The sequence below is a fragment of the Pseudorasbora parva genome, chromosome 7, assembly GCF_024679245.1.
Source record: "Pseudorasbora parva isolate DD20220531a chromosome 7, ASM2467924v1, whole genome shotgun sequence".
NCBI lineage: Eukaryota > Metazoa > Chordata > Actinopteri > Cypriniformes > Gobionidae > Pseudorasbora > Pseudorasbora parva.
Window position 1 is genome coordinate 33,787,881 of NC_090178.1, and position 22,302 is coordinate 33,810,182.

Below are 22,302 nucleotides of genomic sequence, written 5' to 3' on the forward strand. Positions count from 1 at the left end.
CATTAATATCTCTTCTTTGTGTCTTCCTTCAGATTTATTAAAAAAATAGAGCATTCCTGGAAGGCCTTGGTTCACGATGGGGTAAGTTATATGTTCCTGTATGTTACTTTAAAGCAAACATAGTTATTTTGCATTTAGTTATTTGCAAGCATGCGAGTTCAATAGCATTGTAAAAAAATTGTTTGCAGGACACAGTCTCTGTACATCGGCCCGGATTCTACGCTGAGCGTTTCCAGCGTTTCATGTGCAGCACAGTTTTTAGGAAAACACGTAAGTAAAAAAAACAAAACATCTGCTTGTCCAGTTAGTCTTTAAAGGGTTAGTTTACCCAAACATTTTAATTCAGTCAACACTTACTCATGTTGTTCCAATCCCATAAAACGTTCATTCATTTTCTAAACAGGGATTTTTTTTATTAAACCTGAAAGATTTCTGTCCCTCCATTGAAAGTCCATTCCACCAAAACTAAAGTGTCAAAAATGTTGTAAATACAATGTAAAAGTAATCCACATGAATTGAATTGTGAAGAGACATGATAGAATTATTTACCAGAAAAAAAAGATCTACAAACATTCAAAACAGCCCATCATAAGGATACATTTAACTGTTCATCATATGAAGTGATTTATATGACGAATCATATAAAGACGGTTTAAACCTCTCAATCTAAACGGACTACTTCAACGGCATCTTTATGAACTTTTCGAAGCTTGAAAGTTTCAATGGAGGGACAGAAATCTCTCAGGTTTTAGTAAAAAATATCTCTGTAACCAGAAATATATCAGGTTTGTTTTTCGAACATGAATAAAATTCTTATGGGTTTGTAATTACTTAAGTGTGTGTAAATGACGATCATTTTCATTTTTGATCATTTTCTTTAAAGTTGACGTAAGATTTTTTAAAATGCTAATATTCATTCTTTTAAGCCATTTTATTGTTCATTGACTATTAGTGCCGTTCATGCGTTTCTCTACCCTGAAAGTGTAAAAATGAAACCTCTCAGGCACCATCAAAACATTTGAGAGAGGTCTGCTCAGATCTGGCAATCTCTTTCCAGCTGGACCAATAGCGTGAGTTTGGGCCATGGCTACTGTGGCAGGCAGAGTGTGTTGAGCGTAGTGAGCCAGAGAGTGTTTATCTGGTGTGAGACCATGACTGATGTGTTACATGGGAAAAGATAGTGGTAACCGCAGTGCCAAGCAAAAAAAAAAAGATGAAATCAAAGATGACATCGGACATGAACACATCAAAGCGAATGGGGCATTATGATGCATCTAACACTCTAGAAAGGACTCATCAATACCGTACAGCATCATTATGCAGCCGTTTAGAAAGACAAATGTACCAGTTTACAAAGTTTACTTTGATGTGTCCAAACAACTTCTAACAGTTGTTGTGCATCAAAAATGTTCCTGGTGCGGATGGGTATATAATAAGCGAGGCACTTCCAATCCCTATAGGCAAAGTGCTAGTCTACTCATTTGCTTACTCATGACACGTAGCAACACAGCTAAAATTATATGTTTATTGAAAGTAGACTAGCTTTATCTGTTAAAACATGCCTTCACAAACACATGTAAGAGCTGTATGTGTGATGTTTGAGTTGGGGGAGGCTCGACGTGCCAAAGGGGCGTTGCCATGTTGTTTAAAAATATGGTATAATTTTTTAATTCCACTAGGTGCCACTACTAGTGTTGCAGACACTACATACTTCACCTTTAAGTCTTTATTTTGGTAACTTTTAGTGTTTTTGTGACGTCGTCATCTTGTGCCTCTCTCCATTTCCAGTAAAATCTTCCCCCTCAAAGAAGAGTCGAAGTGGCTGTTCGAGTGTTGTGAGACGCCTTCCCATGGGAAGCTCTGCTCCCGGCCCTGGCGGACAGACAGTTTCTGATGCCAGACTCATGTACCATACTAACCTTAACCAGTCCGATACAGAAGGAGAGACCAGTGAGTACCACGACCAAAACTATTTACATCAAGTCTCTGAATTTGTTACTTTATGTAAACAAAAGTTGGGATATGGCAGTAGGCGTCACTGTAAGTTATGTTGTTGTGCGAGCTGATAGAGATGCATTGTTTTAAAAAAAAAATGTGCATGCTTTTCAGTTGAGTCAGAAGTAGTGTGAATAGGCCTTTAATAGTGTACTAATAGTGTACTGACTGAAGCATAAATCCAATCATAACTCCCTGTGTGACTGTCATCCTCAGGCATGCAGTTGGGCAGACCGGACCTGCTTCCACAAACCGATCCCTTGGCAGGAAGCTCTAGCGAGTGTGCGGCATCAAATCGGTCCACCTCATCACAAGGCAGCACAGGAATGGCATCATCTTCACCTCCTCAAAGGTACCTCCACACTATCTCCCTGTCACTTTTTCCGTCTCTTTCTCTATTTTTGTGTAGTTCTGTCATTACATTTCGTCTGTTACCTCTCTCCAGCACAGTTTCACCTTCATTTGTATAATTATGGCTGCTCACTTCCAGGTCAGTAGGGGTGGAGGTGCACAAATCTGCAGTCACTGAGCATGACAACAGCGCCCCCCAGAGGTAAAACCAAGCACACATTTGAACTTTATATTCACCATTAATCCTAAAAAAGTAATCAGCAGCACAACTGTTTTCGCCATTGATTGTAGTTATTAGAAATAGTTTTTGAGCTCCAAATCAGTATTAGAATAATTTCTAAAGGGTCATTTTGACACTGAAGACTGAAATAATAATGCTGAAAATTCAGCTTTGCCATCACAGGAATGAATTACATTTTAACATATGTTGGTAACACTTTACAATGAGGTTTCATTAGTTAAAGCTGTACTATGCAATTTTTCTGTCTGCTAGAGGGCGCCTATTCAAAACAAAGGCGTAGTTTGATGACGCCAAGTTTGAGCACAGAATCTTGGGACATGTGACTTCACCTCACAGCCGGTGGAAAATAGGACTCGGGCAGAAATCATGTTGATGGATGCGGTTATTAACGTTACTGTAGTATGAAGCAGAGCAGGACCGAGTGTTGTGGAGATGAGTACGGCCGCTGGAGTGATTGTTATGCAAACACACGCCTTGTGAGCAGCAGGACTTTTATTATGACGCCCGGACACAGTCACGGGCGCCATTTCCGCTTTTTCTGGTCATGAGTAAGAGTAAAGTGTTTCTGCCAAATAAAACCGAGGGTAACACAGATATGACGCAATTGCCAGGCAATTCCCTCAGAGGTCCCGGCTCCTTGGTTAAAATAGCAATTTTTTTCAATAGCAAATAGTTGGCAATATTTGGGCTATTGTAAGAACTCAAATGAACAAACTATATAACACTGGTCTAGTGGTTTTTGGATATTTTACTGCAAAAATACTACATACTGCACCTTTAACTAATTTAGCTAACATCAACTAAGAATGAGCAATACTTCTACAGCGTTTATTAATGTTAGTTAATGTTAATTTCAACATCTAATACATCTAAGCAGTGCTTTTAGTAAATAACATTTAACGCAGATTAATAAATACTGTTATAAATGTATTGTTCATATTAGTTAATACATTAACTAATGTTAACAAATGAGACCTTATTGTAAAGTTTAACCAATATATTTAAATAGAACATTTATTTTAAATTGTAATACTATTTTTACTGTGTTTTGGATCAAATAAATTCAGCCTTGGTAAGCATAAGAGTCTTCTTTCAAAAAATCTGGCCAACTTTGTGAATTTGTTTGGAACAATAGGGTGATTATATAATGATTGTAATATTTGGGTGAAGTAACTGTAAAGAGACCAGTCCTTCATCTCTCGCTCTTCTCTTCAGCGCCGGAGCCGAATGCTTAGATGAGCAGTTAAGCAATGAAGATGCCATTTCGCTCAAAGACATCATCCCGGAGACTGACATTTGTTTTGTAAGTTGTATATAAACTCAAAACAATTTCATTGATCCAAAAATGTGATTTTATTAAAGACCATATTGCTTGTTTCCAGTAATAGCAGAGCGATGACTGATGACACCGGAGCAGAGAGATTGACACAAAGCAACTCGAGAGAGATGAAGGGCTAAGCTATGAGCACTGCTATGAAGGCGGTTTTCTCTCAATGGGAGCTTGGGAAAGTTCTCCCGGTCCTCAGCACAAATGTTTTAAAAGTGAGTGAGAAACAGAGAGAACGAAGAAAAGCCATTAAGCGAGGAGCTTTGATGGCTTTTTCTCTGTCTCTCGCCCAGGAGATGCTGCTAAAAACCAGTTTTAACCACAAACTTAGATATGTTAGTATCTCATCCACATTCTTTACTGCCTTTGTTCCCTCTTAAACTTTTAAAACAGAGCAAGCAGGATGCACAAACTCATTTGAGTTTTCTCTGCCTAGCTAATACTAGGAGAAAAAAAACACATTACACAGTTGGCACCACTTTATATTATCTTATCAATGGAAGCTATGTTGCATAAAACTTTATTTATATAGTTCTTTAAACCTGATTCTCGCTGAAGTGGCGCAACTTGGACGAACGGCTGCTAGCGCTCCAGTATGTTTATCTCAGAAGGCATTACATCAGAGATGAGCAGACGACTTCTATTTCTCAGTGGCTTCTGTAAATACTTATGAAGGGTAGTTGTTTTGACTTTTCTTTTTGACTAAACCTGATGAGCATCGCTTTTCCAGCTCTTTCTGTGTTGAGACAGCATGTGCCCTAAGAATGACAAAAAGGGGGGAAACGACCAAAAAATGATTCCCAGTTTCTTAAAAAGTAAATGCATTTGAATGTTACAGATAAAATAGCTTTGTATCTTCTAAATATTCTGCAGTCAAGCTTAGTATTTAATTGTTAGTTGCTTAACGATTGCCTTCTCTGAGGTGCCACTAAGTAGATCTAGATATTGTTTTTTAAACAGGTTAATTCATATAATTATGTCTATGCATCTCTTTTGCCTTTTTTCCCTCCCTGCTTATTGTAAGTTGCCCCTCCATATTGGACCAATCAACTGTCGAGGTTGAGAAATGGAGTGATTTGCATGCATGTCACATCTTTTTTTAATGCACATATTGCTGCCACGCCAAGGGCCCCGTAGTATTAGTGTACTGTATTCGTTTATATAGATCTGTAAATATTTATTCAATCTGTGTTTCTGTACATTATAAAACTCTACTAATGTGCTCTTCCAGCACAGCAGCTATTGTCTTTTAACTAACATGTTAATGAATCGACTGATTGATTGATGTGCCATGACGTCTTCCAATCATCCGCCTTAATGCAGCCAATCGGAAGCAGCGCGTTGGTATGAAAACACTCATTTCTGCTGGTTACAGAAATTCCTTGGACCAACATGGATCTGCCTGCGTCATTTCAGATCTACCTGTTACAGATGTTTTTGTTACACAGCGCATGCTTTACTGGCTCTTTCATACAAACCTAATTGTTTTCTAGCGTTATACACAGTCCTATAATGTGTAGACAGGACTGAAAAGCAATTTGAATATCAGGAATGTAGGCTTAATTTACATTCTTACACGTTATATTGTCAGTAGATAAGAAATCTTGAGGATATTCACAGCTGATTTCCAGTCGACGGGATATAACATCACTTCAACGGTTGGAGTTAGACTCGCCCTGAGAATAAATAATCATTTAAACTGAGTAAAGAAAGAAAATGGACGCTAATCGACTTTTAAAAGGGCACATGTGAACACTTTAGAGAAGCTGGAAAGAAACTCAGCTGGGTCTTTGGCTCACTACAAGCTCTCTGATGAATCTGCCTTTCTATTATCACTTCCATTTGGATTGATTTTGATAAGAGGAAGTAGTTTTTAATGGATCCATTGGTTGACAGGCATTACTTACAGTTTCTCTGTGGCCGATTCCAGGCCCTGATACCTCTGCCACACACATCTGAGGCTGACGTTGCGGTCTTGAAGTATTTTGAAGAAGGGCTGACTGTAGGCTTGAATAGTGTTGTATCGTCACACATAAAACAGTCGGGGAAACCGCAGCTCTTAAAATCATGCAAGTGTGGGAGCGAAGTTGTGATCGTTTGCCAAGGATTTGCCTTTGCAGACCCGAAGAAAATGCAGATAGAATATGCACAGGAAGTACATCGACAGTCTTTCATGAGACTGTATTCAAGAAGCCTATAGAGCTTCACAATGGATGCAGTATTTATGCATATTCTAGTTTTTTTTGTGACATTTTTAATGTATGTTAATCATATTGATCATGTATATTTGTGCACAGAAATTAGGTTTGGGTCTATTTAGTTTTTTTATGGTTTGGATAATTTCAATGTCTTTTGCTCAAGTCTTTGTCAGACCCTATTACAGAACATTTTGATAATGCACCTTAATGCTTCACAACACTCTAGAAAAAAAAGATCTACCCCACAACAAGATAATATCATTAAAAAGCTAGAGCTAAACTCACAGTTGTCCCTTGAAAACACACTTTTCTGATATTTAAAAAAAAAAGATAAGAAGTTTGCCATATTTTGCGGGGGGATTAATGTTGCATAGCATGTTTATAAACTTTATGGGTAATTTGTGAATGTCAAAAATGACCTATGTTCACATTTAACCCCAGAGTCGCACAGTAAATAAAACAAGATTTACAATGGCCTGATTAACTTTTACATTTTATATTCAATTTTATCCCCTCAAGGATATTAGGTCTATATATATAAATGAGTTACTTTCATAAACTAATATTGCACAATGTTCGTATTCATTTCACTTTCCAATTATGGTGCTTGTATCTTCTCTGTATAATGCATCTTCTTTTATAGACCTTTTTAGATTTGAGGTTCTGAAAGTCAACAAAGTCAAACTCAAAAACTGATCTTGGATCATCTCTAAGTGGCATAATTTCACATTTGGTTTGTGGGGTAGTTTTCTAGAAGCCCAGAAGTCTTAAGCGCACCGGTAGGAAGTTTATTTTTTATTTTTGGGTCTTCACAATTGCTTCACAATTTATTTATTAATCTGTGTTTATGGTTTCAAGATGCTACAATAACTTACTTTCTCTGAATAACACTCAATAACTGATCAATTCTCATTGCTAGAAACCACACATCTTGATCTAAATATCCCAAAAGTAACTTTTTGGCCTGACAATAATGCAAATATAATTCTGAAGGAAAGTGAGCGGGCAAACAGAGACAGATATTCTTTACGCTTTGGTTCATGTAGGGCTTTTTCCAGTGTTTGTATCAATACAGTGAAACAGATATTTGCACAACAGACACATCAGTTATGCTCAATGCACATCGGATTAAATGCTGGCAACTCTTGACACTAAACAGACCAACCAACCTACTGCAATATGAACATTTCTGCCAATGTATTTCAGTGATTGTATTTATTAAGAAATGTCTTTTTTTTCTTTTGTATTTGTGGACTGAATTCTCTATGTACCATAGATGATTGTATGTATTATGTAAACTGCCTGAAGTTTCTGTGATCTAAGTAGTATGTATGTTATTTTGGGTCTGAGGGAAGTTCTAGACAATATAAACATGATTTTTTTGTTTTTGTTTTTTTGTGGTATTTTGGGTCTGAGGGAAGTTCTAGACAAAAATTATAAACCTTTTTTTTATGTGTTTGTGTCCAAGGTAAATATTCCTAATCATTATAAATCTGTGAAAGCTCTTCCTCAGCTTTTCTACTTGTGAATGTCTGGCGGTGTCAGGAACAACACTGGCAACCGTAAGTGCTTTGAGGACTATATTTTTACCTGGCCTGTATAAAACGTGTATATAATATGTATATAAGCAAGTCACGGAAATGCCTTTTTCTTGTGTGGTATTTGCAACCTGTTTCTCCTACCATCTTTCAGTGATGTGGTGATTGTTTTTTTTTTTTCACATTGTCTTTCTGATTTAAAAAGAATAAAATATTTTCCAAACCAATGCATTGACATTCACAGTCATTCAGCAATATTTGTTACAGTGTGCATTCATCTTATATGAAAAGACAACTTTATTGTTAGTTCATATTAGCTCGGGTTCATTAAACAGATGCAACTCTTTATTTTAAAGTATTAATACATGTTAAAATTAACATAAATACTATTTGTCATTGTTAGTTCATGTAAATGTAGTTAACTAATGTTAACAATTGAAACCTTATTGTGTTTATAACTGTTACCAAAGTTACGGTACAATGAATGCTAACCAGCACACACCCTGCATATGTAATTGAAATGAAACAAATACAAAGTAGTTGAAAGTGTGTCTGTGTCAGTTGAATATCTGACGAGGATTAATGGAAAACAGTTTGAACTACATTTCCCACGATTCCTATCGTTCAGCGCCACTTTAACCAATAAACGTTCGCCTACGTGTTTACGTCACTTAGAGCGACAGTAGATTTTCAAGATGGTGCTTGAAAGTACTATGGTCTGGTAAGAAAAACGACTTTATATTCTTCAAACAAGAGATGTGTTTTGATAAACGCGATGTATTTAAAATATTACGCAATTATATATTGAAATATTGTGTGTTGGAGTTGAGAGAGAGCTTGTGTTGAACGGAAGGACCGATGTGCAGTTTTCCTGAGTCATGATGGAGCATTCAGTCAGTTAAACAGCTTCTTTGTGTTGACATGTTATGAGAGGAAACCTTAGAAAAATCATAACTGCGATTGTCAGGTGGTTTGAGTTACCCTTTTATGAAATCTATTAGTTTTGAATGTGCAACGTTATGGGTTTGTTGATTTTTGTTCTTTTCTTTTCTTGTAACAATATAGTTTTGTTTATTTATAAATAACTATCCAGATAGGTTTTAAAATCCTACCTTTGGACTTTCAATTTGGTAGCATAATAAAGTATTTAGTCTGAATGGCGTCCTCGGCTTTTTATTAATTTTTGTATACATTTTAAATAGAACGAAATAGTACGATCATTTGCTGGAATGTAGGACGCCACTGTTTAACTTAAAATATTTTCAAAACTGCTTGTAAAATGCATATTTTTTAGTCATGAAGAATGTTTCAGTTGTTAAATAACATTTCAGTGTTTAAATTCTTGTCATGTTCTTTAGTTGTACATGAGTGTATGGGTCAATGACGTGACGTGTCATTTTTTTGTCCAAAGGCCTTAATAATAATAAAAAATAAAGATATGACAGCCAAAGTATGTAAGATAGTACAACTTGATCTCTTTTATTGAATCCAAAATGTTTTAATTATATCTTCCTACATATAACAGTATTTTAACGACTTTGAAGTGTCAAAATGTCATTCGGTTTAACCGTCCAAAGGCCAATACAGCCATTTCATTTGTGATTAAAATATCTTAAAATGTAATACAATTATATATTTTTTATTCTGGCATGATTTTATATCATCATATATCAACATAGTGCAAAATGGTATTGAAATTATGTGGCGAAGTCATCGCTTTGTTATGAGAAAGAATGTCCGGAAAAATGAATTTCATTGATGTCATTCGGAGTAACCAGTATAAAGGCACCATTTTGGATCAAGTCATGCTGTCAATATTATGTGACAGGATCTGACATCATTCAGACACCTGCAAAGGACCACACAGTTGTGAAGCAAAGTAAGTAACTCTCCCTTAACTATTTGAAAAAATCATGTTTCCACTTGCTCATACGCATGTCCCGAAATATCAGGTCATTCGGTACAACCGCTATAAAACATAGAAAATGTTGTTATATTTTAAAAACTTGTACTGAATATAAAATGTTTGATTGTCCTTTTGCTAGCTAGATAGCAAGATGTTTAGCTAGCTAGAGAGATATCAGCCTGTTAGCACTGTTTGTATATTTTGTCATTCGGTATAACCAAAATTGTCATTCGGTAATACCAAAATTCTGGTTATACCGAATGACCTACTGGTTGTACCGAATGACTGCAATGCATGTTGATCATATTTGTACATATCTGGAATTAATAAATACAACATTTTATTAATAGGAAATGTCCAGAGGATATTTTTACATAATTTTTTACTGAATTTTACCTTTGCAGGTGCCTTTATCAAATAAGGTAAAAGCGGCTCGCTATTGGGAAAGGATCAATGCTGATCCTGTTAAAAAAGAAGAGCTACTCTCCAAAAGAAGAGAGAGGCATAATTAGTTTTTATTATTTATATTATTATTACTATTATATTATACCATAGCAACCATTTAGAGCACCCTAGCAACTGATCCCATAGACTGATCAAAGAGATCAAAAGGGACATCTTTGGATAGAAGTGTCATAAAAACATGAGGGTTGGCTCGTTTAACTTGGGGGAGCAAACAGCTAATCATCAATCAACTTCAACAGTTCCTAGCCACGCCCTAGCAACCCAAACCCAACAAGGAATATCTTTGAATCTGAATGTCATAGAAGCATTGTGGTTGCTTTATATCATTCATACTGACAAGCAGCCTATCATCATTGACAGCTGCCAAGCCACTCCCTAGCAACCAAACAGAGTACCCTATCAACCAAGACCTATATCTCTGATTCTAACATTGTATAGACATAAGCTTTGGTCCTTTTGACTCATGCTAGCAAACAGGAGCTCCATCATGCTACACATGCTAACAAATTAATAACTACATGCTAATAGTGATTAGCTAAGTGCAAAATCATGTTAAGAACTCTATAAAAACTCCATAGTAACTATCAGTGATAACTACCAACCTCCTAGCAACATCATAGCAACCACCTAGAACACCCTAACAACTCCCTAGCAACCACTCAGAACATCCTAGCCAGTTTTGCCCATCATTTTGTAGGCCAGGTCCTCGAGGTGACTGAAGATGAGATTGAGATCAACTGCATGCAGCAGTCAGGGGAGAGAAATATCTTTATCTGGCCAGCCAAACCAGACAAGATATTTTACTTTAAAGATGTGCATGCAAAAATTAGTGAGCCAGAACCTCTAAATTCACGGTCCTCAAGATTATGTTCCAGAGACTGGATGACTTTCATCAATGTATAGCAGCTCATCGTTTAACAATTTAAACACTTGTTCTGTCTACAATTAAACATTTAATTGTTTTAATTACTTATATCATTACAATATGAGTTTTATTTAAATATGTTTGTTCCAATAACAATTAAATGTTAACAATAAAATGTTCTTTTGTTGCTTTCATGAATGTATAGCAGCTCATCGTTTAACCATTTAGACACTTGTTCCATGTACAATTAAACATTTAAGTGTTTTAATTACTAATATCATTACAATATGAGTTTTTCTTAAATATGTTTGTTCCAATAACAATTAAATGTTACCAATAAAATGTTCTTTTGTTGATATTTGTGTCTGTGTATTGTCTTATTTAGTCATAATATCAAGGGTAGCAGACATAGTCATTCGGTAAAACCAGCCTTGGTCATTCGGTAAAACCAATAAAGTAAATATTTAAATTGAATGATTTTGTTTTTAATAACTAAAAGGAACTACAATAATACAAATATAAAGCAGATTAGGCTTTTTCCCCTACATTTGCCCTTTTCTCCTTTCCCTGTGCAATGTTTTACTTGAATAGGTTGGTGGGTTTAGAGTGGTTGAATAAAAATGTATATTTATGAGACCAGTGATAATGTTATTTTATATTTCTTCTGTATTACACACTACATACTATCTCAACATCAATGTCAAATCAGGTTTGTTCATGAATAATTATCTGCTAATGAATTATTTAAAATATATTCATGGTTAAACCGAATGACTTTTTTAGTGTCAGATTTTTTACATCTTGTAAAAAATGTCAAAAGCAGTGTTAATTGATTGTAAAAACCACATAATTTCATTGTTAACACTTAGTTAAACAAAAAAATGATTTTAAGATTAATTAGGTCTCCATTATATTTTTTTACATTTTTAAAAACCTTATTCGTCATTGACCCGTATATATGTATTGTGTGTGTGTGTGTGTGTGTATATATATATATATATATATATATATATATATATATATATATATATATATATATATATATATATATATATATATATTACACACACACACACACATACATATGTTCATATCGTTGCATCCCTAACGAAAAGGTTTGTTTGTTTGTAGATCTCTCAAAATCCTGGTAAAAACCGCTAATTTCCAGTATGCTGCTTTCCATGTCAAGTGGTACAACTAAAGAACATGACAAGAATTTAAACACTGAAATGTTATTTACATATATATATATACACACACACACACACAAATACAAATTTGTATATAATATTTGAGAGCCTGATTACAAAAACAAAAGTCTCATCATTAAAAGCCATGTTCCAAGCACACAATTATTATGTTCGCATCATAATTAAGTGTAGCCTATATCAGTGATTTTCAAATCTGTCCTGAAGGCACACCGGTTTTAAAACCTGAATTTATCAAATAATTATAGTAGGAAATAATGCACTTGTACACAAAAATAGTCATTGACCCATGTATGTTTATTATTTCTAGTGTGGACAACAGTGAATATATGCGCAATGGAGACTTCTTACCTACCAGACTTCAGGCCCAGCAAGACGCTGTCAACATCATCTGTCATTCAAAAACTCGGAGTAACCCAGAAAACAACGTGGGGCTCATCACAATGGCCAAGTAGGATGCTGTGTTTTTTAATACTTTATATTTTTACTAACAGGTATAATTTGGGATTATTGTGTATGAGGGAATCTATAGAGGAGACCCACTGTGTGTGTGTGTGTGTGTGTTTCAGTAACTGTGAGGTCCTAACCACACTGACCCCTGACACGGGCAGGATCCTGTCAAAGCTTCATGCTGTTCAGCCCAGAGGAGTCATCAGCTTCTGTACAGGCATCAGAGTAGCCCATGTGAGTAGATCGGATCAAATCACAATTTTATTGTATTTTGTAAATATTTAGTTTGTAAAAAAAGTTTGATTTCATTTTGCCCATCAGAGTCACATTTTTAGCCATGATTTTTTGGACAAAAAACTGTCATAATTTACTTTACATTTTAAACATTTTTATCTGAGCCTTAAGGCCCTTTCACACTGGACGCGATTTTGACGTGCGAATAATTTGCGCGATGTTTTTTTTTGTTCGATCAGCTGTTTGTGTAATGAGCGCTTCCACACCGAACGCGAATGTGCTGAGGCGAAAAAACGACATTTATTTTTTTCGTTTCGATGTCGATTTTTTTTTTTTTTTTTTTTTTTTTTTTTTTTTTTTTACTCTAGCGGTGACAAAAACGGCTTCAACCAATCACATAAAAGTAAAGGAAACAAAGGTGACGAAATGTCCAGTTGATGTCACGCGCTATTCAATCAACTTTAACCTTTGCCAGGCATGGCATTTCTCATGAGATTACAACTGTAAGCTGTACAGCTGCAGCTGTGTTTGCTGCAGCTTGTATAAGTCGCTCCGGAGTATAAGTCGCATCAGTCAAAAAATGCGTCATGACGCGGAAAAAAACATATATAAGTCGCACTGGACTATAAGTCGCATTAGGGCAGAGCTGGAGCCGCGCGCGCATGCGAGCACCCGCTCGCGTGCACTCGCTCGTGCCCGCTTCACTGCATAACCCGAGCAGAAGAAAGAAAGCTTGAAGTTTGTGTTCAGTCTTTCTAAGTGTTGTTGTCTATAAGTAAATATTAGGCTACAGGAGCAGCATAGAGAGCATTCTCGCGGCTATATGTTTATTCTTGTCAGTCAGTATGAATTAAATTTGATATATAAGTCGCAGCTGACTATAAGTCGCAGGACCAGCCAAACTATGAAAAAAAGTGCGACTTATAGTCCGGAAAATACGGTAAGTGTTTTTAGCTAAGAATAAACTTAAAAAAGTTACACAGTGTAGCTTTAAGGGTCAGTGATTATTATGTTTCTATCATGTTATATGTTTGGCAAACCTAATTGATGGAGGGTCTAGCTTTTCATTTCTTAAACCACCATGTAGGAAGACACATCATGGCCATATTCCAGGATGACAATGTCAAGATTCATCAGGCTCAAATTGTGAAGGAATGGTTGAGTTGGAGCATGAAGAATTATTTTCACACACAAATTGTCCAGACCGTGAGGAGACTTTACAGAGATTTTGACCAAAATATGTTGTGCTATTATTTCCATTGAGAGGTCTGTCAATTTTTGGTCAAGGTCTTGTATCAGTCATAAAACATTTTTTGGGGGAATAGAAAGTTCAACAGAACGGCATTTACCTGAAATAGAATGCTTTTGTAACATACGCTACTTCTCAAAAATTGGGGTCAGTAAGAACTTAATACTTTTATTCAAGGATGCATTAATTTGATCAAAAGTGACAATGTTGTGTACAAAAATGTACATAACGTCCTCTCTATGTGTATACTTCTGATTCTCTCTGCTCTTCTCTGTTTCACAGCTGGCATTGAAACACAGACAGGGAAAGAACCATAAGATGAGGATAATTGCTTTTGTGGGGAGCCCTGTGGAGGATCAGGAGAAAGATGTATGTTTTTTCCCCCTTCATGCATCTTAGGTGTAAACTGCACCGTATGAGTCTGTTTTCTTTTTTTTTTAGTCCAATATAATGTTATTTACCTACTTATTTGTGCTTCTGACTTGTCTATCTTAGTTGGTGAAGATGGCAAAACGTTTGAAGAAGGAAAAAGTCAGCGTTGACATCGTTAATTTTGGAGAAGAGGTGAACATTTATTCGGACGGAATGTAGTTTATCACACTCATCCAGAATTTACTTCTTTTTCCATCTCATTTACTCCCGTTTTCTTTTTTGTCACATTGTTAGGAGGTCAACACGGATAAGCTGACCGTGTTTGTGAACACCCTGAATGGAAAGGAGGGTGTAGGCTCTCACCTGGTAACGGTGCCTCCTGGCCCAAGCCTGGCAGATGCTCTTCTGTCCTCTCCTATCATGGCTGGAGAGGGTGGCACCATAATGGGCCTGGGTCCCAGTGACTTTGAGTTTGGAGTGGACCCCAGCGCAGACCCTGAGCTCGCTCTGGTTAGTAGCACAGTGATTTATTAAGTCAAGTCATTTTTATTTATATAGCACTTTATTTAAAGGTTTATCTTTCAAGTTTTTTTATTTTATTTTACATCATGCCCTGATGGAGTTTTGGTTCCTTGCCACTGTTGCCTTTGGCTTGGCTTGCTCAGTTAGGGACATTTTAATCTAAGTCATCAACTATATATCCAAATAAAATTAATTACTAAATGAATAGTATCAACTATATTACTGATCTGCCCACATTGTCGCTATATGGTAAATTGAAAGGAGCTGATTACATCACCCGTTTTCTCCAGAACGACTGTACAGCTGAATTAAGTTTAAAGGGGTGATGAATTGAGAAATCAACTTTCCCTTGAGCTTTTGATATATAAAAGGTCATAGTAATATAATATTATCCTGTAAGTTTCAGAGCTGAAAACTTCCTTTTTAGTCAAAGAAAAGCTTTTATAGACACCCGGCCCAGAAAATGATTGTGTGCTTCATCCTTACGTCATTGCGCGACGAAACACGCCTCTACAGAACGTGTAATTCAATGTAACCCCGCCCACCGACTCATGGAGCTGTTTGAGCTGAAGCTCATTAAATATGCAAAATGTATCCTATCCTAGCCGTGGGTGTTTACTTCTAAAGCTGCGTTCACACCGCACGCGAATGACGCGAATAAATCGCACTATTCGCGCGAAGTTGGACGCGTGAACAATTTGAATCCATTCGCTTCATTCTCGCGTGAAATTCGCTTCAATCGCGTGTGACATTCACTACACAACAGACGCGAATTCGCGTCATGGGAGGGGGTTCTGCCAGGCAGCGGCAGTCGGCAGAAAGACTATCCAAGTTAAGGCTGCTCTCAACAGGGTTGATGAGCGCTGAGCTCCGGTGATCACCTGGGTCTCACACCTCCGAAAACACCAGATCAAATTTTTAAATAGGAGCTCTTTTAATAAATAAATCACATATTTGAGCTTTAAACAACTACATTCTCGCCTGAAAAACTATTAAAAGTACATTTTGTGACACAATACAGTAGTATTTTTAAATTACTCTGGCCTCGGGTTTCCCCTATGGGTTTCCCATCCGTCACTTCACCACGTGACAGCAGTAAGCAGGCTCCTCATTGGTTAACGCGGCGCGAATATCAGATTTTCAGATGCAATATCAGATGCAAAGTTCAGATTTTTCAACTTGAGCGATTCGCGTGTTTCGCGCGGTTCGTGCGAATCACGCGTTTAAAACGCTCAATTTGCGTGATCATTGCCGCTTCATTCGCGCGAATCGCGCCATTCGCACCGCCTCATTCGCGCGAATCGCGCCGCAGAATGCCTATTCGCGTCTCTGCATTGACTTAACATGTAAATCACTCGCGCGAATCGCGTCATTCGCGTGTGAACGCAGCATTAGTCTCCATTGCAGCACGCCCATCAAAACCCAGCGTTCAGAAGACAGCTTCAAAACCAGTGTAGAAAATAGCCTATTAGTTATGACATTTTTGAATGTAAAAACCACACGAACATCATTATTTGACCTCAGACAACAGTATATAAAAAGAAAAAAATCCAGTTCATGACACCTTTAACATTGTGAAGCTGCTTTGAAATAATCGTCGTTGTAAAAGCGCTATGTAGTGTAGATAAAGTTGACTTGACTTTAAAACAGATTGTTTCAAAGCAGCTTTATGGTGACAACAGGATTTTAGGATAAACTTCTCTGCTAGGACTGTTCCAGATTATACATGTTTTTGCTTGTGTCTTTGTTCCAGGCTCTGCGTGTGTCGATGGAAGAGCAGAGACAGAGGCAGGAGGAGGAAGCTCGCAGGGCAGCAGTGGCTTCAGCTGCAGATGCTGGAGTCTCATCACCCACTGCAGATGGTGAGAGGAGGAGGATTGTGTTTAAATATGTATTGAACTAGTTGGGCTGGGGACACACCTAACCGATGCCAAAGAACTAGCGCTGATGAAAGCTGACTGTGTTGTCACCTGCGTCGGGGAAGAACTAAAGCTAGCACGTGCGTTCTGTTTCTTAAGGAGATAACTGACTATTTAAGCAGATGTGAAACTAAGACGAGTATACAAACCATAAACAAAGCAGCGCTTCCTTACCATTTTGAATATCAGTCATGCTGATCACATTCTTTAGTCTACTGCGCTCATGTTATGAAAATATTCACGTAGTGGAATGCTCAGTTAAGATGACGCAAAATTAGAACATATTGTGCTGTCATGACTTCTTTGATGGCTTTCTTCACTTTTGCTTGTATTCTCGGCCACTGACTCATTTGCTAAACTGAACAGCCAGAGTTCTTTCCATCACGGACAGCTCAACGGCAATTCCACATGCCGACCGTCAGCTTGGTTTGTACCTGCCTTTACAAGTGTAGCTGTGGGTTTGTATGGGGTCTCTAAAGCAGTGGTCACCAACCTTTTCGAGCCTATATATATATATATATATATATATATATATATATATATATATATATATATATATATATATATATATAGGTCCTTCTCAAAAAATTTGCATATGTGATAAAAGTTCATTATTTTGCATAATGTAATGATAAAAATTAAACTTTCATATATTTTAGATTCTTTGCACACCAACTGGAATATTTCAGGTCTTTTATTGTTTTAATACTGATGATTTTGGCATACAGCTCATGAAAACCCAAAATTCCAAAACATTCTCAAAAAATTAGCATATCATGAAAAGGTTCTCTAGACGAGCTATTAACCTAATCATCTAAATCAACGAATTAACTCTAAACACCTGCAAAAGATTCCTGAGGCTTTTAAAAACTCCCAGCCTGGTTCATTACGCAAAACCGCAATCATGGGTAAGACTGCCGACCTGACTGCTGTCCAGAAGGCCATCATTGACACCCTCAAGCGAGAGGGTAAGACACAGAAAGACGTTTCTGAATGAATAGGCTGTTCCCAGAGTGCTGTATCCAGGCACCTCAGTGGGAAGTCTGTGGGAAGGAAAAAGTGTGGCAAAAAACGCTGCACAATGAGAAGAGGTGACCGGACCCTGAGGAAGATTGTGGAGAAGGACCGATTCCAGACCTTGGGGGACCTGCGGAAGCAGTGGACTGAGTCTGGAGTAGAAACATCCAGAGCCACCGTGCACAGGCGTGTGCAGGAAATGGGCTACAGGTGCCGCATTCCCCAGGTCAAGCCACTTTTGGGCTACAGAGAAGCAGCACTGGACTGTTGCTCAGTGGTCCAAAGTACTTTTTTCGGATGAAAGCAAATTTTGCATTTCATTTGGAAATCAAGGTGCCAGAGTCTGGAGGAAGACTGGGGAGAAGGAAATGCCAAAATGCCTGATGTCCAGTGTCAAGTACCCACAGTCAGTGATGGTCTGGGGTGCCATGTCAGCTCCTGGTGTTGGTCCACTGTGTTTTATCAAGGGCAGGGTCAATGCAGCTAGCTATCAGGGGATTTTGGAGCACTTCATGTTTCCATCTGCTGAAAAGCTTTATGGAGATGAAGATTTCGTTTTTCAGCACGACCTGGCACCTGCTCACAGTGCCAAAACCACTGGTAAATGGTTTACTGACCATGGTATTACTGTGCTCAATTGACCTGCCAACTCTCCTGACCTGACCCCCATAGAGAATCTGTGGGATATTGTGAAGAGAAAGTTGAGAGTTGAGAGGGAATTTTGGGTTTTCATGAGCTGTATGCCAAAATCATCAGTATTAAAACAATAAAAGACCTGAAATATTTCAGTTGGTTTGCAATAAATCTAAAATATATGAAAGTTTAATTTTTATCATTACATTATGGAAAATAATGAACTTTTATCATATATGATAATTTTTTGAGAAGGACCTGTATGTATGCATGTATGTGTGTGTGTGTGTGTGTATATATATATATATATATATATATATATACAATTAGCAAATTTATTTGTTATTGATTTGCTCTATAATAGCCTTTTGAAATTAGAAGCAACCAATGCGTTTTAATCACGGTGCAAACATTTTTTTTCTTCGGCGGAGCATTTTTTATTTTATTTTTTTAATTACCGGTAAAATAGATTGCATAATTTCAAGACTTAAAGCAAATACAGAATGTTCTGACTTTAGCTTTGTGAAATTGTTACATGAGACGCCTTTATATTTTTCTTCCTATATTTCAAGCATCCCGACCAGTGATCTTCCTAGGCCTATTTATACCTGGTCCACTTCATGCGTTTTTACAGATCAGATATCTATCTGATTTATCAGAACAATTCCATTTACACTTGGTCACACAAATATGCTTTTCACATCACATATCAGATCGGAAAGGCATTTATTTTCAATAAAAATAGAGAACACATTAGAAAAGTGGGGAAAAAAAGAGTCAAACACCTACGTTTTTCTCGGTTAGGGGTAGGTAAACAGACGTGTTGAATTAGTGACGATAAAAGTAAGTGGGTCCAATATCATTGGTCTTAAAAAGTGGGTGGGTCTTGTCCTCACGACACACAATGGTTCAGACGCCCATGGATCTTACACAGACACACGCTAATCATCACTCATAAAGCATTCTTTTATTTGTGTTTATAGGCTACATACAATATCCAGCATCTGCCAGGGCTCTTAGTCCATCATTTGCGCATATTTGGAGAAATAATGATTCATAAACACATGTTTGTAAAATATGTGTCCCGACCTCAGCAGACTGGTGAGAGTAGGCTACAGGTTACCGTCTGGCTCACAAATCTCGGAGATGTCTGAACAGAGTTTGTGTCGGTGTCAAGGTCAGCGTCGTTGTTGTTGTTTACATACTTTATTTGAGAAGATTTCCCAATTTTACTTTTCTTAACCGTGTTAGTAGTAAAATGCGTTTCTGCTTCTTATTGCTAGCCATGACCAAACGAGAGTGAGCGAGGTGACGTGACGGTGACCAAAACACTTCCTGAGGAATTAAAATAATTAATCATTAGTTTATATCTTATCCACTGCCCATTATTTTAATCCCATATCAAACACAGTATGTTATGTCAGTCTATTTTAATTTATTTTATTTCATTTCATGTTTTAAATACAATATAATTTCAGTCCACAGCCCCCGACAAGGGGGGCTGATGCTATAACGATGCACCCCCCTTCCCGCGCTACTGTTTTCTAATTAATTTTCGGTTATTAATCGGGAGCTACCGGGACAGTAATAAAGCTCTACCAGTCGATCGAATGTTTTCTACATTGATAAGAAGAAATGTTTCTTGAGTTGCAAATCATCATTTAGAATGATTTCTGAAGGATCATATGACACTGAAGACTGGAGTAGAGATGCTGAAAATATAGCTTTACCATCACAGGAATAAATTACGTTTTAAAATATAGTACAATAGAAAATGTATATTAAATTGTAATATTTCACAATATTACTATTGTTTTTTACTGTGTTTTTAAATGCTTTTTAATACAAGTATAATTTAATAAAAGTATTAATTAGTTAATATTTTGTGCGTAAAATGTAGAAGTTGAGTTGTGTATAAGGGAAGTTCTAATGCTCCAAATTGTAGAAGATGTATTTTAACAGTTTATATATGTGTGTCTTCTGAGAATCAGCGTTTAATGTGACCTGATGTCTTCTGTATTTGTGTTTAGAGTCTGAAAATGCCCTGCTGAAGATGTCGACGGCTCCTGCTCTGCCTGATTTCAGCCGCATGACGGAGGATGAACAGATTGCATACGCCCTGCAGATGTCCATGCAAGGAGGAGGTCAGTCTTTTTTATCTTCATAAATTCTTGTAAGGTTTTCTTAACTTTTTTTTTTTAAATCATTTGTTTTATACAACCAAATATTTGTCTTTGTGCACAGAGTTTGGCTGTTCAGAGGCCATGGATGTTGAAACAAGTGCAGCAGCAGACAGTGAAGCTCCTAAGGTGTGTATCCCAGCTCTTTTCCTCCAACCAGACCTGCTTTCTTATAGTGTGTACTCACACTAGGCGATCTGAACTGCATATTGCGTGTCTTCATTTTTTTAATTTCTTTAACGCTATTATTTCTTTAACGCTATTTAAAACATGCGCGCAGCTGTATTCGTTAAGCTGCATTTCCTTTTCCTGCTCTCCCTCTCTCTCTCGCGCTCTCTCTCTCTCTCGCGCATCTCTTGCGCTCTCTCTTTCGCGCTCTCTCTCTTTTGCACTATCTCTCTCTCTAGCGCTATCTCTCTCTCTCGCGCTCTATTCGCTCGGGAAAATACTATTGAATGCCATTGAAAAATGGCTATGATGATGATCAAATATATGCAAAAAAGAACACCAATCACAATTCAGTATGCAGATGTCACGGTGCTGTTACTGTTGGTTACATTTTGAATCTTGACCACAGAGTCAAAGGAAGATTTATATTTATGCCAGTTGTGTTTTTGAAGTTGTCTCATTAGCCAGTATATTCATGTTTTATATATTCATGTTTTTCCAAGAGAACCTGAAGCTTAGATTTGGGATGGAACTATTTATAATGTGTCTAAGGAAGCGGATAATAATTAAAGTAATTACATATTAATCAGGCACTGTCTTTAATTTTTCACATGGTAAATGTATAATCGCATGCACCTCGGCACAATGGGATAAGTGAAACTCTGTGTGTGTGTTCTGCAGGAGGATGAGGAGGATTACGATGTGATGCAGGATCCAGACTTTCTGCAGAGTGTGCTGGAGAACCTTCCTGGAGTCGACCCCAACAATGAAGCCATCCGTAATGCAATGGGCTCTCTGGCATCCCAGAACAGAGCAAAACCACCTGAGGGCAAGAAAGAGGATGAGAAGAAATAGAGAAACGGCCTGGACTGACAGAGGACAAGGGCAAATGCAATTGATGAAGAGTTTCCAACCGGATGATGGATAGAGATGAACACAATGCATATAACTGATTTAAAAAAAAGCAAGAATAATGATTTAACGAGTTTCCTTAACAAATGTTAGAGGGAGGAACAACAGAACAGACTAACAAACTTTATTGAAAGAAAAGAATATCCATAGAACACTTCTCACATGTAATGGTCTTCATTTGTTCCTTTTAAGTAACATGTGATCTTGAACCTATTTAGTGGAGCAGAAATATCGTCAAACACTACTTCAAATAGTAGTGCTCACTTCAGTGTTTATTTACTAGGTAGGTTACTTCATGCCACCCAACTATAATTCTTTTGTGGTTTTTGAATGACTTCTTGTAAAGGTTTCTTTGTCAATTTTGTATCACTATTTTCAGTTCCTTTTTTAATAAAGGGCTTATGGTTAAGGGAATCTAAAGATGTTAGTGATGATCTCTCTTTTTTTAGGTTTAAACCAATGACACTGTTTTCTATGCAAAAAGGCAGATTTTTAGATTAAAATGCCAGTAGAAATGGACTTATAACATTTCAGTTTTATCTACCAGTGTGA

General features: G+C 37.1%; 2 protein-coding genes across 3 annotated transcripts in view; both read left to right on the forward strand.

Moving 5' to 3' along the window:
- The window catches only part of pip5k1ab (phosphatidylinositol-4-phosphate 5-kinase, type I, alpha, b), a 29,151-nt gene extending 21,274 nt beyond the window's left edge, over window positions 1–7,877 (forward strand). For both annotated transcript variants that reach the window (XM_067449161.1, XM_067449162.1), the window contains 7 exons: window positions 33–81; window positions 189–270; window positions 1,789–1,950; window positions 2,212–2,347; window positions 2,486–2,548; window positions 3,803–3,890; window positions 3,970–7,877. In XM_067449161.1, coding sequence (XP_067305262.1) covers window positions 33–81; window positions 189–270; window positions 1,789–1,950; window positions 2,212–2,347; window positions 2,486–2,548; window positions 3,803–3,890; window positions 3,970–3,972 — 583 coding nt within the window. In that variant the 3' untranslated portion in view covers window positions 3,973–7,877. The remainder of the gene's footprint in view (window positions 1–32; window positions 82–188; window positions 271–1,788; window positions 1,951–2,211; window positions 2,348–2,485; window positions 2,549–3,802; window positions 3,891–3,969) is intronic.
- Window positions 7,878–8,273: 396 nt separating this feature from the next.
- On the forward strand, window positions 8,274–22,170 carry psmd4b (proteasome 26S subunit ubiquitin receptor, non-ATPase 4b). The gene is made up of 10 exons (XM_067449167.1): window positions 8,274–8,371; window positions 12,405–12,545; window positions 12,664–12,778; window positions 14,310–14,396; window positions 14,523–14,591; window positions 14,694–14,909; window positions 16,675–16,783; window positions 20,521–20,634; window positions 20,735–20,799; window positions 21,520–22,170. The coding sequence occupies exons 1-10, from the start codon at window positions 8,346–8,348 to the stop codon at window positions 21,691–21,693; spliced, it is 1,116 nt and encodes a 371-aa protein (XP_067305268.1). The 5' UTR covers window positions 8,274–8,345; the 3' UTR covers window positions 21,694–22,170.
- The last annotated feature ends 132 nt before the right edge of the window (window positions 22,171–22,302 follow it).

Coding starts and splice junctions, on each gene's coding strand:
- psmd4b (XM_067449167.1), top strand. CDS start 8,346: ATGGTGCTTGAAAGTACTATGGTCTG. Junction 16,784..20,520: donor CTCATCACCCACTGCAGATG/GTGAGAGGAGGA, acceptor ATTTGTGTTTAG/AGTCTGAAAATGCCCTGCTG. Junction 20,635..20,734: donor GATGTCCATGCAAGGAGGAG/GTCAGTCTTTTT, acceptor CTTTGTGCACAG/AGTTTGGCTGTTCAGAGGCC.